Source organism: Gracilinanus agilis, chromosome 3 (genome assembly GCF_016433145.1).
Source record: "Gracilinanus agilis isolate LMUSP501 chromosome 3, AgileGrace, whole genome shotgun sequence".
Classification (NCBI taxonomy): domain Eukaryota; kingdom Metazoa; phylum Chordata; class Mammalia; order Didelphimorphia; family Didelphidae; genus Gracilinanus; species Gracilinanus agilis.
In genome coordinates, this window is record NC_058132.1 from 531,658,032 (window position 1) to 531,671,616 (window position 13,585).

Consider the following 13,585-nt stretch of genomic DNA (forward strand, 5'->3'; position numbering starts at 1 on the left):
TTATACCAAATGTCCATTAGACATTTACAATTGAATATATCCAAATGAAAACTCCTTTATCTTTCACCCTGAATCCTAGCCTGTCCTCAGCTTCTCGACTACTCTATAGTACTATAACAGACTCCTCTCAGTCCTCAGGCTTGTGACCTCAGAGTCATCTTCAAATCTTCACAATGTCTCACCGCCCATATCCAATATGTTGCCAAGGCTTTTTGGTTTCACCTTTGCAACATCTTCTGCTATATTAACTTTTTAAACCTATATTTGTTATTATTCAGCAACTAGCTATCTCTTCCAGTTCAGGGTCAATATTAGATTTGCTAAAAATGCAATCAATGTTGTCAGGTAAGTCAATGATAGAAATGTTGAACAAAACAGAACCTAGGACAAAGGCACAGGGAACTCTCTCTAAATTGATATTGTAATGCGGGATTTATGCAAGATCTCTCGCATTTGCAAAATTACCCTTGGCAATCCTGTCATTTAGGAGAATAGAACTCTGGTCCAGCAGGTGCCAGTCCCAGAAGCTGACAGTTTGAGCTGGGACTATAAAAACCCCTGCAGAACCAACCTGGGGGTTCTGATTTCCTTGACCTCACCGAGACACCCAGCTATCCCTGACTTCCCCTTGGGGACCCCGGGAGGTTGAAGGGAGGTTTGGGTTGTGGAAAGTGGGCAGGATTTAGATTAGAGTACCCTAGCAACAGGGACACCCCTATAACAACTTAACAACCATATCTGTCTAGCTCATGGACCTAACAACATCAGGGCATTGTTAAATTATCTCAGGCTGAGGGCTGGTTCCCTCAGCCTGACCTTACCTTCCAGGTTCATAGCCAACACTTGCCAGTCGCCCCTAGCAACAGTCTCTCAAGAGTCCTAAACCATTTTACCTCAGTTTTCCCTTCTGTGTTAAAATAAACACTTAGCCTGAAACTGTGAGTTTCTGTAATTATTATAACATCATCTTGGGCTAAGGGGCTGAGGAAAGGGGAGAATAACAACCAGTTGACTTTGAAGGAAGTACCAGGCAAGCATCCATTGTATCCAGGAAGTGTGTGAGCTTCACTTCCTGTTGAGTTCTGCTTTCACTCCAGCAGGGAGGGACCCCTCACTCTCCACCTTAAAGGAGCCTATAGGTAGCATGGAGACTGCCTGGGCATCACAGCTCAGGCTACACAACACTGACAGTCTCAAATCACCTGCTACTGTAGTTGTAGGCTCCCAGGCCCCAGGTGACTCACTTGTACCACCAGCCACATTTACCCACTTATTATAATATACATATCCATGAATCAGTAATCTTTTCATATTGTCACTCTATCATATATAAACAACTTAATTCTATCATTACTCAGTGTATATTTCTGCACTTTGCCTACAAAAAGCATCATGAAAAGGTCTGTTTTATGTTTTATGGAAAAGATGGTAAATTATAGCTATGGCATTGCCCTGGTCTATTTTTTAAAACGTGATTAGTTTTATTGGATTTATTTATGTTGGCCCCTAGTGATTGTTGCTTTTCTTTTTCAAATAATTAAAAAAAAAAACCTATCCATTTAATAATCTGGTTTAACACTTTGTTCAAAAGTTTAACTTCATGGTCTTAGAATGTAGAAAACACAACTGATCCTCTTAAAAACTGGGGCAACATATTTATTCTCTTGGCTCCCTCTCGGTCTCTATGATTCTTCAGAAATCTGTCCCAGGGATCATACACATGAGTTTTCTCAGTATCATGGTATGTAATTTACTTGAGTCATGAAATCTGAACTAACTTGAAGTCTTTGCCTAAGACTTTTCTACAGACCTGGCCTTTTTTTTATTTTTTGTTATCTGTAGTTCCTTTTTTATATGTTCCTGTTTCTATATTTTATGTACTTTTTCAATCTGAATTCACCAGAGAGCTTCCTATGAAGCAACATATTTTCACATGCTTAGTCTTTTTTTACTCCATCCAAAATATTTGCTTTTTTCATATTGGTAGAATTTTGTTCCTGAGAACATTCCATCTTTCTTGAGTCAATTTTCCATGAAAATTCTCTAGTTCCCTTCATCATCTAATTTCCTGATGAATTTATTTCCATCACCAAACCTTCTTTCAAAAAACACTTTTTTATGCATATGTTCCCTATATAAAGCCCATTCAAGCTGGTTTCAAATTCGACCTCTTGAATAAAATCTTCCTGGACTAAGCTGGAAAAAAAAATCTTCATAATTTCTTCCAACTCCACTGCTTAAGTCAGACAAACAGTATTATCTTCCACTTTTACATTGTAAAAGAGGAGGTATTTACCCCCTTACTCCTCATCACCATCCTACAGATGCACTTACTCTTAGTTTACATTCAATATAAATAATTTGTGTAATATGATATACAATGATAGCAAGTATGGTATAATGGAAAGAGAACCAGTGTTGAAGTCATGGACACCTGTGTTCGAGCCTTTTCTATTAAAAAATATTAGTTGTGTGCCTATGGGAAACTCACAACTTCTGAGTGCCCCAGAAGTATATATCATAAGTATGTCACACTGATATATCATCTCACAAATGGAAGACTAGATTTAAAAAATTTAAAAAAAGATTAAAAGATTAGATTTAAAAAAAAAAAAGCAAAAACAACTCCTCCCAACTACAGAATATGCTTATGTATTGTTCAGTGTTTACATTTCTTTGTGTATCAAATTATAAATCACCTAAGGGCAGAAATCACACATATGTGCACTTACATATATGTACATGTATATGTATGTGTATATAATATGTTTATATATAATTTTCTTTATAGCATTTGGTAGGCTCATAAGAATTTTTCCAAATCTACTCGTACCTTTACCATTCTGAAGAGTCTTGAAACCTTAGCATGCATGCCATTTAAACATTTTCTATATGAAAAAGCTGAGTTCCAAACAAGTACTATATTCCTCAAAGCAAAGTGAAAATGAAACTTTAAGGTACACCCAACTTATCTCTCCCCTACAGTTTTTTCTCCAATAGAAACAGAAAAATTTACATTGAAAAATTATAGTCACTGTATGTAACATCATAAAAGAGCACTGTTTAAAATGATACAAATCGGATACAAATGGGCAAAATCTCTGCTTGGTGTTGCTACAGCTGCCCCTTCCTTCTCTCTCTCTTTTTTTAAACCAATTTTCACAGTCTATAAAATCTTAGAAGGTACCAGATGTTTGGCGGAGGCTGCTTTACACGTCCCAGTTTTTAAAGTGAATGCAAGATTTATTATAGCTATATAAATGTAATTTCAGCCTTGACTTTTGTGTTTATGAACTAGGGGTAATCTGCAACTCGGCCTCTTGTCGAATAAAACAATTCTTATCAGGAGAGTTGAGGTGTCAATGCCAAACAATCCAAATAGCCACAAGATGTTCCTCAAACAGCCACTTCTGCCCACAAAATGTTCTCAGTTAGTTTCTAAAAGCTCAGAGCACTTTTATTTCAATGTAAACATTCAGAAAAAAAAAACAAAAAACTCTTCTAACATTCAGATGATGGTCAGGAGCCAGGCTAAAATCCTTTGAGTATGGCTATACCCTGACACTTGGGATGTCTGCCTAAGCAGAGACTGTTAATGCAAAAAATTATTATTTTTCCCCCTAGTGCCTATTTTCTAATATCGAGAACAGGACTAAAAAGCACTCATGCATTCCTTCCAATCTTTCGTAGCTCAGCAGAGCTTCCGTGGAGGGCTGCCATTCGTTTTAATTCAGCAAGTGGAAGTTTGGTTGTGTTTAGTACTGAGGGAATTCCACATGTTATTAGAAAGCAGCTGACAGTTTCTGGCAGAGACAACTTGAGGCTTTACAAGCCCTCAAAAATAAGAGGCTAAATTTCATCTTCAGCAAAGCTGTCAGCAGCTTTATAAAAGGAGGACTTTTTCTTTTCTTTTTTTTTTTTTTTTTTTTTTTAAAAGTGAGGAGTTGCTCCTTTCTGCTTGTAATGTTTGATGAACAAGGGTTATTTGAGCACCCACTCTGTAGAGAGTACTGTTCTGGGCTCCCTGGTAGAAGCCCGAGGAAAACACCTTCTAAAGCTTGCCAATAGAAATATGAATTTCTCTAGGATAAAATCCCAAGTTCATGCTGAGAAAAAAGTACAGAACGCCAATGGAAATGGAACACAGCTGGGCTTTAGGACGCTGAAACATTTAAAACATTTCACTTTGTAAATGAATTACCTTTCTTCTGACAAGTTCAAGAAACTAGCTGAATTCTAAATGGTTCCAAATTAGCCTCAATTTATTCAGGGCATTGCAAAGAATATGAGGATGTTCTGTCAATTGGATCATTGATTTTATTGAACACATTACTGCCTGCCATTGTTAACATTCTGGATGAGCACATAATTTTTATAAATGTAAAGTGTATAAACTGGGATATTACTATAGCAGACATAGTTGGCACGCGTGATAATCAGCACCAGGAATGGGTCTGTTTGACTGAAGTATTTTGTGAGACAAAGAGGCAGGCTTGAAAATACTGACATGCTGCAGGTGTTGACCAAAGGCTGGGCTATTATATATAATCAGTGTAGAATTACCAATTCACACTCTGATCTTTTCAATTGCACATTTTCCTTGTCATCCTTGACTATATCTATGTAAAATGGGGTTGGCATATTTGACTAATTTATGTAGTGAATTAATGAACTAACACTTTACACCTGGAGGAATATGGTGAGAGTAAATCTTGCCATCATATAATCATCCTGTGGTTGTGATCATCTCTCAAGGCCACGGTAGAGTTGAAAAATGGCAACTTTCTGATCAGAAACATCTAGGGACTAGCAAGAAAAGATAGGGAGGGGAAAAGTGGATGTGAAAATACATTAAACCAGGATTAAGACACTCTCAAAAAATGGTACACAGGAGAGAAGCCTGATTGCTTACCCACATTATCTGCTCATCATTTTTCTCTAAAGCAAATACTTTATTTTCAAGATTTCATTATTAAGGCAAAAGACTCAGAAGGCATTTTTTTCCTAATGAAATATGCCCCTAGCAAACAGTTAATGGGGAGATTAAGAACATGGGATGGACGGTTGGTTAATCAAACCAGGGAAAACCTCAATCATTGTGACATCAAGGTAAAAGGGCCCATTTCTCCATTCTTTCATCAAGTCCTTACCCAAAGCTAGTGGGATATCAGTAATAGAGCTTCACTCATAGGGTTCAGGGCTTTTCCTACTTCCAACAGTGGGTTTGGGGACAATTCTGGGGAAAATCACATAATCTTGTTAGGTGAGTCTCAATGATTTCAGTTGCAATGTAGGGATACAACTGACTGACTCCAAAATAAATCAATAAAGTTTAACCTACTTAAAAGCAAATGCAAAGTAGGGCCAACAAAGAAAGAGTGTTTAAAAATTATCAGAGGGCAGCTAGGGGGCTCAGTGGATTGAGAGCCAGGTCTAGAGATAGGAGGTATTAGGTTCAAATCTGTCATCAGATACTTCCTAGCTGTGTGATCCTGGGCAAGTCACTTGATCCTCATTGTTTAGCCTTTACAGCTCTTCTCTCTTGGAACCAATACACAGTATTGGTAAGGGTCTTAAAAAAATTAGCAGGATATCCACTGTTATAGAAAGAACTGATATTAGAGTCTGAGATGCAGATTGAAGTGTGCCATTTTCACATAATTTCCTTCATGAGTTTTTTTTTCTTTTTTAGCAATGTGTCTTCTTTTACAACATGATGAACATGGAAATATGTAATGTATATGAGCGCATATATAACCTATTTCATATTATTTGCTGTCTTGGGGAAGGGGGAGCGGAGGAAGGGGGAGAGGACATGGATTACAAAATTTCAGAAAAAGATTATTAAAAATTGTATCTACATATAACTGGGAAAAATTATAATAAAAAATTTTAAATTATCATTCAGCTTTTTTCTACTAATCAAAACCATTCTCCTGAAATCTCTATAGTCCTTGGGCTATAAGGAGGGGTGTGCTAATAAATGTTTAACTAATAGTTCTCTGAGGTAGTGGTGGGGAACACAAATACACTCACAAAGTACCTATGAAACACTTCTAAGTTTAATCTATATGATTAACATTTTCTATTCTTTTAACATTTTCCATCACTTTCCTAAGTCAAGGTTGTCAAATAAACCATAAATTAAGCCCTAAATTGTAGCATTTAATCAAATCTGCACACTGAAAATCTAACAATGAACTTTCTTGATTTGAAATGGCTCCAGCATACCCTGCTTATGAGGTTAACCATAATTCTCATCATTCTTATTTCTTCTGTTATAAACCATCATGGTATAGTGAAATAAACACAGGAATACAAATCAGATGACTTGAGATCCTAGTTCTACTAGCTATTATGAGCCATATGAACTTGGGCAAATAACCTCACCTGCTGGCCCCCAGTTTACTCATTTTTAAGTGGGAATAATAATACTTTGCTTCTTTATGAGATTTAGTGAGTTAATTTTTGGAATAGCACTTTGAAAAGACTAAATGTAGCATATATTTCTTTATCATATCTCTTAGTCCACATGTCAGGAATCTGAGGATCCTGGAGATTTTAATAGAATTATGGAATTCTAGGGCCAGTTCAACTTTTATCACTCATAGATGATAAAACTGGGATAAAAGTAAAGGACGATCTGACTTTGCCGAAGGCCACTAATGATGAAAGGGAATGACCATTTACTCACCTCAGAAAGGCATTATGAGTTTGGAGCATGTGTATGTGAGTATGGTCTTCACTGGTTAAGCTTTTGCACTGATATCACACAATGCAGCTCCAAGTCCATTACTATGAAAAGCTGTATAAATTTTAGGCATGCCATCAGGGCAGAAGATGAGGGATAGGAAAAAAAAAGGGACATGGAACTAATTTTTAAAATCATACCTTTTGCTTTGTCTAAATAATTTCTGTGAATTTGTAGGATGTGATTGCCACTGGAATTTAAATATTTTAAAGATTTCTTATTTTTCAGCACTCAAAAGTGTTTCCCATAGCCTTCCTAAATACAGAAGTGTGATAATCAATAGGCAACACAAAGTCCTGAAGGACTGTAGGCGAGCCTCTTTAGTCATATCTGGGGCATATTTTTTTTTTCTTGAATGCTAACTGATATCAATTTTTCCCTCTCTATCTGAATATCTGAATCTAGCAAATATTTCCTCAGAGTACCTCCATTTAGCCGATTTAACTCACACTGACTCACATGCATTTTGGTTTAGAGGTTTGCATAAATGATGAAGGACATTAATGGCTAAAATATGCCACTATTATTTGCACCACTCCACTTGTCACCATGTAATTGCAGTAAATGCAATTGGAAGTACTTTTATTTGAAGGCCATTTGACAGAAGGGAAGAAAACACATTTACTCTTTCAAGGCCCTGTGCATTTTGCTGGGAGAAGTCTGCCTATAAAATTTGTCCTTTTATCCTTGGATGGCTGTTTGGGAAATATCTTTTGGCAGCACATCTCACTAAATGATTTCTGTGACTCAAGGAAAGGCTGTGATTCACAATCCTCCCTCCACATTCCTTCCTTCTACCCTTCCTCCCCCTTTCCATCATGCACAGTCACACACACACACACACACACACACACACACATTCTCTTTTTCTTTTCCTTCTACCTTTCAGAGATTCTAAATATATTTTATGCAAGTATACTCTGTTTCCTTCTTCAACAAACTAAAGAGAGACACTTTTCATGTTTTAGTTAAAATATGGAGTCCTTTTCATCATCTCCCTTTATGGAATAAGAAGAACCTTATCTCTTCTACAGTATACCTTTTCTAATACCCATGACTATCCTGAGTTATACAAAAAAGAGACACACACATGACAGTAGGTAATATTTCTGTGAACTGAAGGAAAAAAAGGTTCTTTTTTGGCCACATCCATCCTATCCTTTTCATGTAAATCACTGGGCTCAACTAGAATATTTTCACAATCTTCATAAAAATATTGGCTAATTCAATATAGTTGTCAAGTGAAATCTTTATATGATAAATAAGAATTTTTGCAAGGAAGAACAGTAATCCTTTTTAAACATTGGAAAGTTAGTATTATAGGAGATTAGGAAAGAAAAAAAATCCATTATCTCCATTAAGCTTCTTTCTCCTCCTAAGTCACCAAAAATGAGTTATCGAACACTTGCTGTTATCACCTTTGTTCCATGTGCCATTTAAATGCATCTTACCTATAAACAGGTTCCATTCTGTGTCTAGATCAGCCTGATTTGCCAAGCATCCCTTCATTACATTGAGGCAGTAGTTGTTGCAAGGTTTCACAGTGGGAAGTCCCCGACAATATGGGCAGTACAGCATCTTCATTAGTGCTCGGATGCACCCTGGGGTTGGACTGACCTGTGAATTTATTGGGGGTTGGAAAAAAAGAAAAGAATGGGAAAGGAGAGAAAAAAAAGAAGCAAGTTAATTCCCATGCATAAACTTAAAGCAGAAATACTAGACAGGCAACTAAATGATGAGGATCTTAACTCTTAATAGCATCCTCCCATGCTACAAGTCAATTCCAGTTAATTACCTCATTTTGGCAAAAAGAATCACTAATTTCTTCATATGAAGCTGTCAACTTTTCAATCTCCATGTCAGTGTAATTTAATACTACTGGCTCAGGTAGTGCCTGACTAATGGAAATAGAATATAAAATGAGATAATACAACTGAAAGTTGCTTGCAAAATTAAAAGCCTTATATAAATAAAAATTAAGAGTTTTACTTAGATATTTAAATTTGTATATTTCTTATTTTTAGCATTTGAAAATGTTTAGCTTAGAGAAGAGGTGTGTGTGTGTGTTGAGATTGTGATTATATGATAATGATCAAGTATTTTAGATGCAAGATGTAGAAGAGGGTTTATACTTGCTTTTCTTAATCCCAGAGGATATACAAGGACCCGTAGCTAGAAGAGACAAATAAGAAGGGAAATTTTCCCAATAATTAAAGCTATCCAAAAGTGGAATTTGCTGGCTTATGTTATAAAGAAATGCAGGCTCCTCTCCTCCTAGGGGAATTGGATACTGGTGAGGAGGTTGGAGCCTTGTATCTCTGTATCCTCCCTAGGAGCTGGTGATGGAGGAACACCAACCCCAATCACCTTCGCTTGATGTTATAATTCCCCTTCTAAATAACAATGCCCAGGAAGGACTTGGTCAGGTGGATGGGTAACCCTTTCAGGTCCCACCTGGGGTTTGGATCAATTAATAATATTGGGCTCTGATTAGCCTTGGATCATGTTGTTCATCTGACTGCGTTTGCTTCCTCCCCAAGGGTCATGATATAATGACCACTCAGGAAGGTACTTATCAAATACTTTATCTATGTTCTTAATTAGGGAAAGGATAATCAGGCTACGGATTGGAGACCCTGTCAAACTAATATCTATGATCTATAATCCCTCAGGACTAGAGGGTATTGATTCAATAAAGCTGGAGCTATTGTTCTTCACACCCCCTCTGATTCAGCTTGGCCACTGCCAAACCAGAGAGTAGTCTCCTCTGTGGATGCAGCTGTATTGATGATTTCTTCTCAGCTTTCTTATTATCAGTTTGTGATGTGTTAGCCTTCACAGCCTTTAGGAACTATTCCACCCTTATAAAATCACCCTCTTCTTCTCAGACCTCCCTTCCTCCCGTTCACCACCCCGGGACCCAGAGACCTAAAAGCTATGATGATTCAGATGCCTAAAGATCTAGGGAGATTCAGAGATAACCAATGACCAACAGTCAGAGACCCAAAGATCAATGGTCAAAGACCCAAGACCCCTCCCAGATGGCTGTTAGGGGTATTTATACTCTCAGGCCAACTGACTTTTGCCCCTGGCTCATGGCATCTGGGAACATTCTGATATCTCCAACTGTCTCCCCTGTCAATCAAGGTGAGAACAACATTTCCCAGAGTTTGAATATAACACTTAGAAGAATATATTTTAACCATTACTGGAGATCTTTGGGTAAAGTAGAAATAATGCTGGATTTGGACTCAGAGAATAACAGAATCATAGATTTAGAGCTGGAAGGGATGCTGGAGACCATTTGGACCAACCTTCTTTTTCAGAAGAAAAAACAGCCCTGAAGACATCAAATGACTTGCCCAAGATCAATGGAACCAAATATTTTGACTCCAAAGCTGATGTTCTCCATATTGAACTATGATGATGAAGTCCTGACTTTATCACACAGGACCTGTCACTGAACTTTTTTTTGGGGGGGTCTCAGTTTCCTCATCTGTAAAATAAGGAAACTGGACACGATGACTTCTAAGGTGACTTCCAATTCTGCAACTATAATTCTGGGATTTTTTTAGGGGAAGTAAGGCAATTTCAGTTACAGATTGTTTTGGAATATCTTTGATGTTTTTATACTTAAAGAGATTCTGCAGAAGTTTATATTACTTGCCTAGAAATGAAGTTGTTAGAGTTTTTTAAATAAAGCCCCAAATTAACCATAATTACTTTGTATGAGCATGTATGCCTACACATGAACATGCTTATACACACATACATTCTTTTTTAAAAACTGGATTTACCAGTCTTTTCAATGTTAGAAGTACAACAGCCACTTGTAGACCTGATCTCTCTATTGAGTTCTGGCCTTTTTAATTTCTGACCTGTGTCAATCTTCCTTGGATAGCATGGTGGTTCCTTGTTCTTGTGGGCTTATCATTTTATCAGACAAGGCAGATACCTGACTGACTTAGCCAAATGTAGTTCAGAACTCACAAGTGCCAGTGGTCCCAGTTTTAGCCACCCCTGGGGCAGGAATTACAGGCATGTACATCCATGTATTGCTAGATAGATATCAATGTGTGTGGCATATCACCTCAACAGAGCCTCTTCTGAGACAGCTGGATTAAATGAACTCTGGAATTACAGTTAAAATACTAGTCTCTTCATGCTACGGAATTTACAGTGATACCATGGACAGTGTTAAATTTCCTTGATCTTCATTTCCTTTCTTTATAAATTTGGGATATTAACATTTATCTCACATAGTTAAGTTGTTTGTCCTCCTTGCCTTCCTTTTCTTCCCTCTAAATCAATTTTTATTCCTTTGCTGGTAGATTTCCAGTCTCTTTACTCAAGTAAAAGAAAACCCCTTCTTTCCAAAGCTGCCAATGATCTCTAATTGCAAAGTCCAGTAGCCTTTTTTTTATTTTTTGACTTTTCTGCAATATTATACACTATGAGCCACTCTTTTCCTGATACACCTTTTTCTTGGATCTCCTCTTGCCTAAGTTCCTCTGCATGTCTTTGCTGGATTTTCTTTCACATTTCATCCCTAAACTGTGAGTGTACCATAAAGTTTTGTCTTCTCTTTTCTCCCAACATTTTCTTATTAATCTCATCAGTTCCTATAGTTTCAGTTATTAATTCTATATAGACTATATCAAGATCTCTTTAAGTTCTAGTCTTTCCTGTGTTTCATTTCTATAAAACCAGTTTCCTACTGGACCTTTCAAAATACATACCCCTTAAGTCTCTCAAACCCACATCTGAGAGAAAAAAAAAAACTAAAAATAAAAACAAATGAAAATTTATTATCTTTTTCTCTAAAACATGCCCTTTTTCTAACCTCTCCTATTTTTGCCCAAGGTGCCACCATACATCCAGTCACCAAAGTATCCTTAACTTCTTTACTCTCAAATATATAATTTGATTAAATTATCAAAATCAAATAATAAAAATTTATATATACATAATAAAATAATATTTTGTTATATTATCAATATAATTATAATATATCAATATAATACAAAATAATATTATATTATTATATTGTTAAATATAATAAAATATATTTCTTTTATCCATTCACAGGTATGTCATCATATAGCTGTCAAAGTGGCACTAGCCACTCCTCTGCTCAGCAAGCTCTCTGTTGCTCCATAGATCAATTAAAAAAACCTGGCATTTAAAAAAATTATTACTGATGTGGTTCCATCCTACCTTTAAAGTAGTGGTTCCCAAACTTTTCTGGCCTATCATCCCCTTTCCAGAAAAAATATTACTTAGCACCCCCTGGAAATTATGAAACTATTTATTGAACTCAGAATAGAATGCAATACAAAAAAAAGTGTGGCCATCACCACTCTCCTAGATTGCTGCAGCACCCACCAGAGGGTGGTAGTGCCCACTTTGGGAATCACTGCTTTAAAGGTTTGTTACACATTGCTTGACTTCATGAGCTCTACAGGATAGCCAACCCATTTCCATGACTCTCTACAAACTGTTACCCAAGACCGAGATGTACTACTAGCTCTTAATACTTGTCTCCCTTGGAATTTCTTGTATTCCTTCAGAACTCAGCTCATGTGATGCCTTCCTGTTTTCTCTTTATCTTAGTTGCAAATTTCATCTCTAACTCTCATGAAATTACTTAATAGATGTGCATATATGAATATGTGTTATGTAGACTTATATATGTTATCTTCCCAGTTAGAATGTAAACACCTCGAGGGCAGGGGCTGTTTAATTTTATCTTTTAAAAGCATGTAGCACAATGCCTAAAACACAATAAAAAAGCACTATAAAAATGCTTAGTTCCTCCCATTGCACCTTTCTTTTCTTCCTCAGAGCTAGCAGGGTAAATGGCACAGAGTGGGTTCTTAATAAATACTGACTGTAATTTAGTAACTTGTGTGTAGGCTTTACTTTTTGTTTTGTTTTGGTCTGGACTTCCTTGGGGATTCTTTCAACCAGTTTAGGCCAGTATCTCATCTGTAATTTATAAACTCAGACAATTGTTTGGAGGAATTGAAGGATAAAGTAATTTGCCTAAGGTCAGACAATCAGTATTGATAACAGGGTAAGACTTGAACCATAGTTCCCTTGATTTCAATTCTGTCTATGCCATGTTACTTATTATTATCATTACTATTACTGTTTACTTCTTTTGATTTTTGTGGTTTCATTATTTATTGAGGATGGTAGTATAGATTGGAAAGCAGGGAATAAGAATAGTGTTGAAGAAGGCAAGTGGAAGATAAGTCCTTATAGGATTGGGGGTTCTTCTGTTAATGGATTTATTTTGAAGGGATGAACCCAGGAAATGAGAACAGAGGCATACTCAAAGCTAACCAAACCTACTTCATGAAGAATTGTAGACTACATTTAACATCTTAATTTTAACTCAAAAAGAAAGTGGTCACTTTAAGCAGTGTGAAACTTAGAGCAAAGATAACAGTCAACCCTCCTTTAAAGAGGCTATTATTTTATTTTAATTGGGAAGGAGGCTATAAGATGATGTCATATTAATTTGTTTTGTTTTATTTTGGTGTGTTAGTCAAGTAAATACACATTGCTATACCCTTGGCCTAGATCTGAGAACAAACATGATAGTGACACTCTTTAGAAGATTTCAGAGTATGAATTTCAGTTGTCTCCTTTCACCTTCCAGAGAACAAACTACCCATATCTTATAGTGTGCTAACATATCACAAGAGCAGTCTACAATGCCAAGAGGAGAAATAAGATTAATTAGCCTTTCCTATCATTCATTAGGAGCAGATAGATGGTGTAATGGATAGAATACTGGCCCTGGAGTTGGGAAGACTCATCTATTTA

At 36.6% G+C, this 13,585-nt stretch overlaps 1 protein-coding gene across 1 annotated transcript in view; it reads right to left on the reverse strand.

The window, feature by feature from the left end:
- The window catches only part of GPC6 (glypican 6), a 1,283,983-nt gene that overhangs the window by 420,574 nt on the left and 849,824 nt on the right, over nt 1–13,585 (reverse strand). Inside the window, exon 4 of the mRNA XM_044670573.1 lies at nt 8,203–8,368. Within this exon, the coding sequence (XP_044526508.1) occupies nt 8,203–8,368 (166 nt within the window). The remainder of the gene's footprint in view (nt 1–8,202; nt 8,369–13,585) is intronic.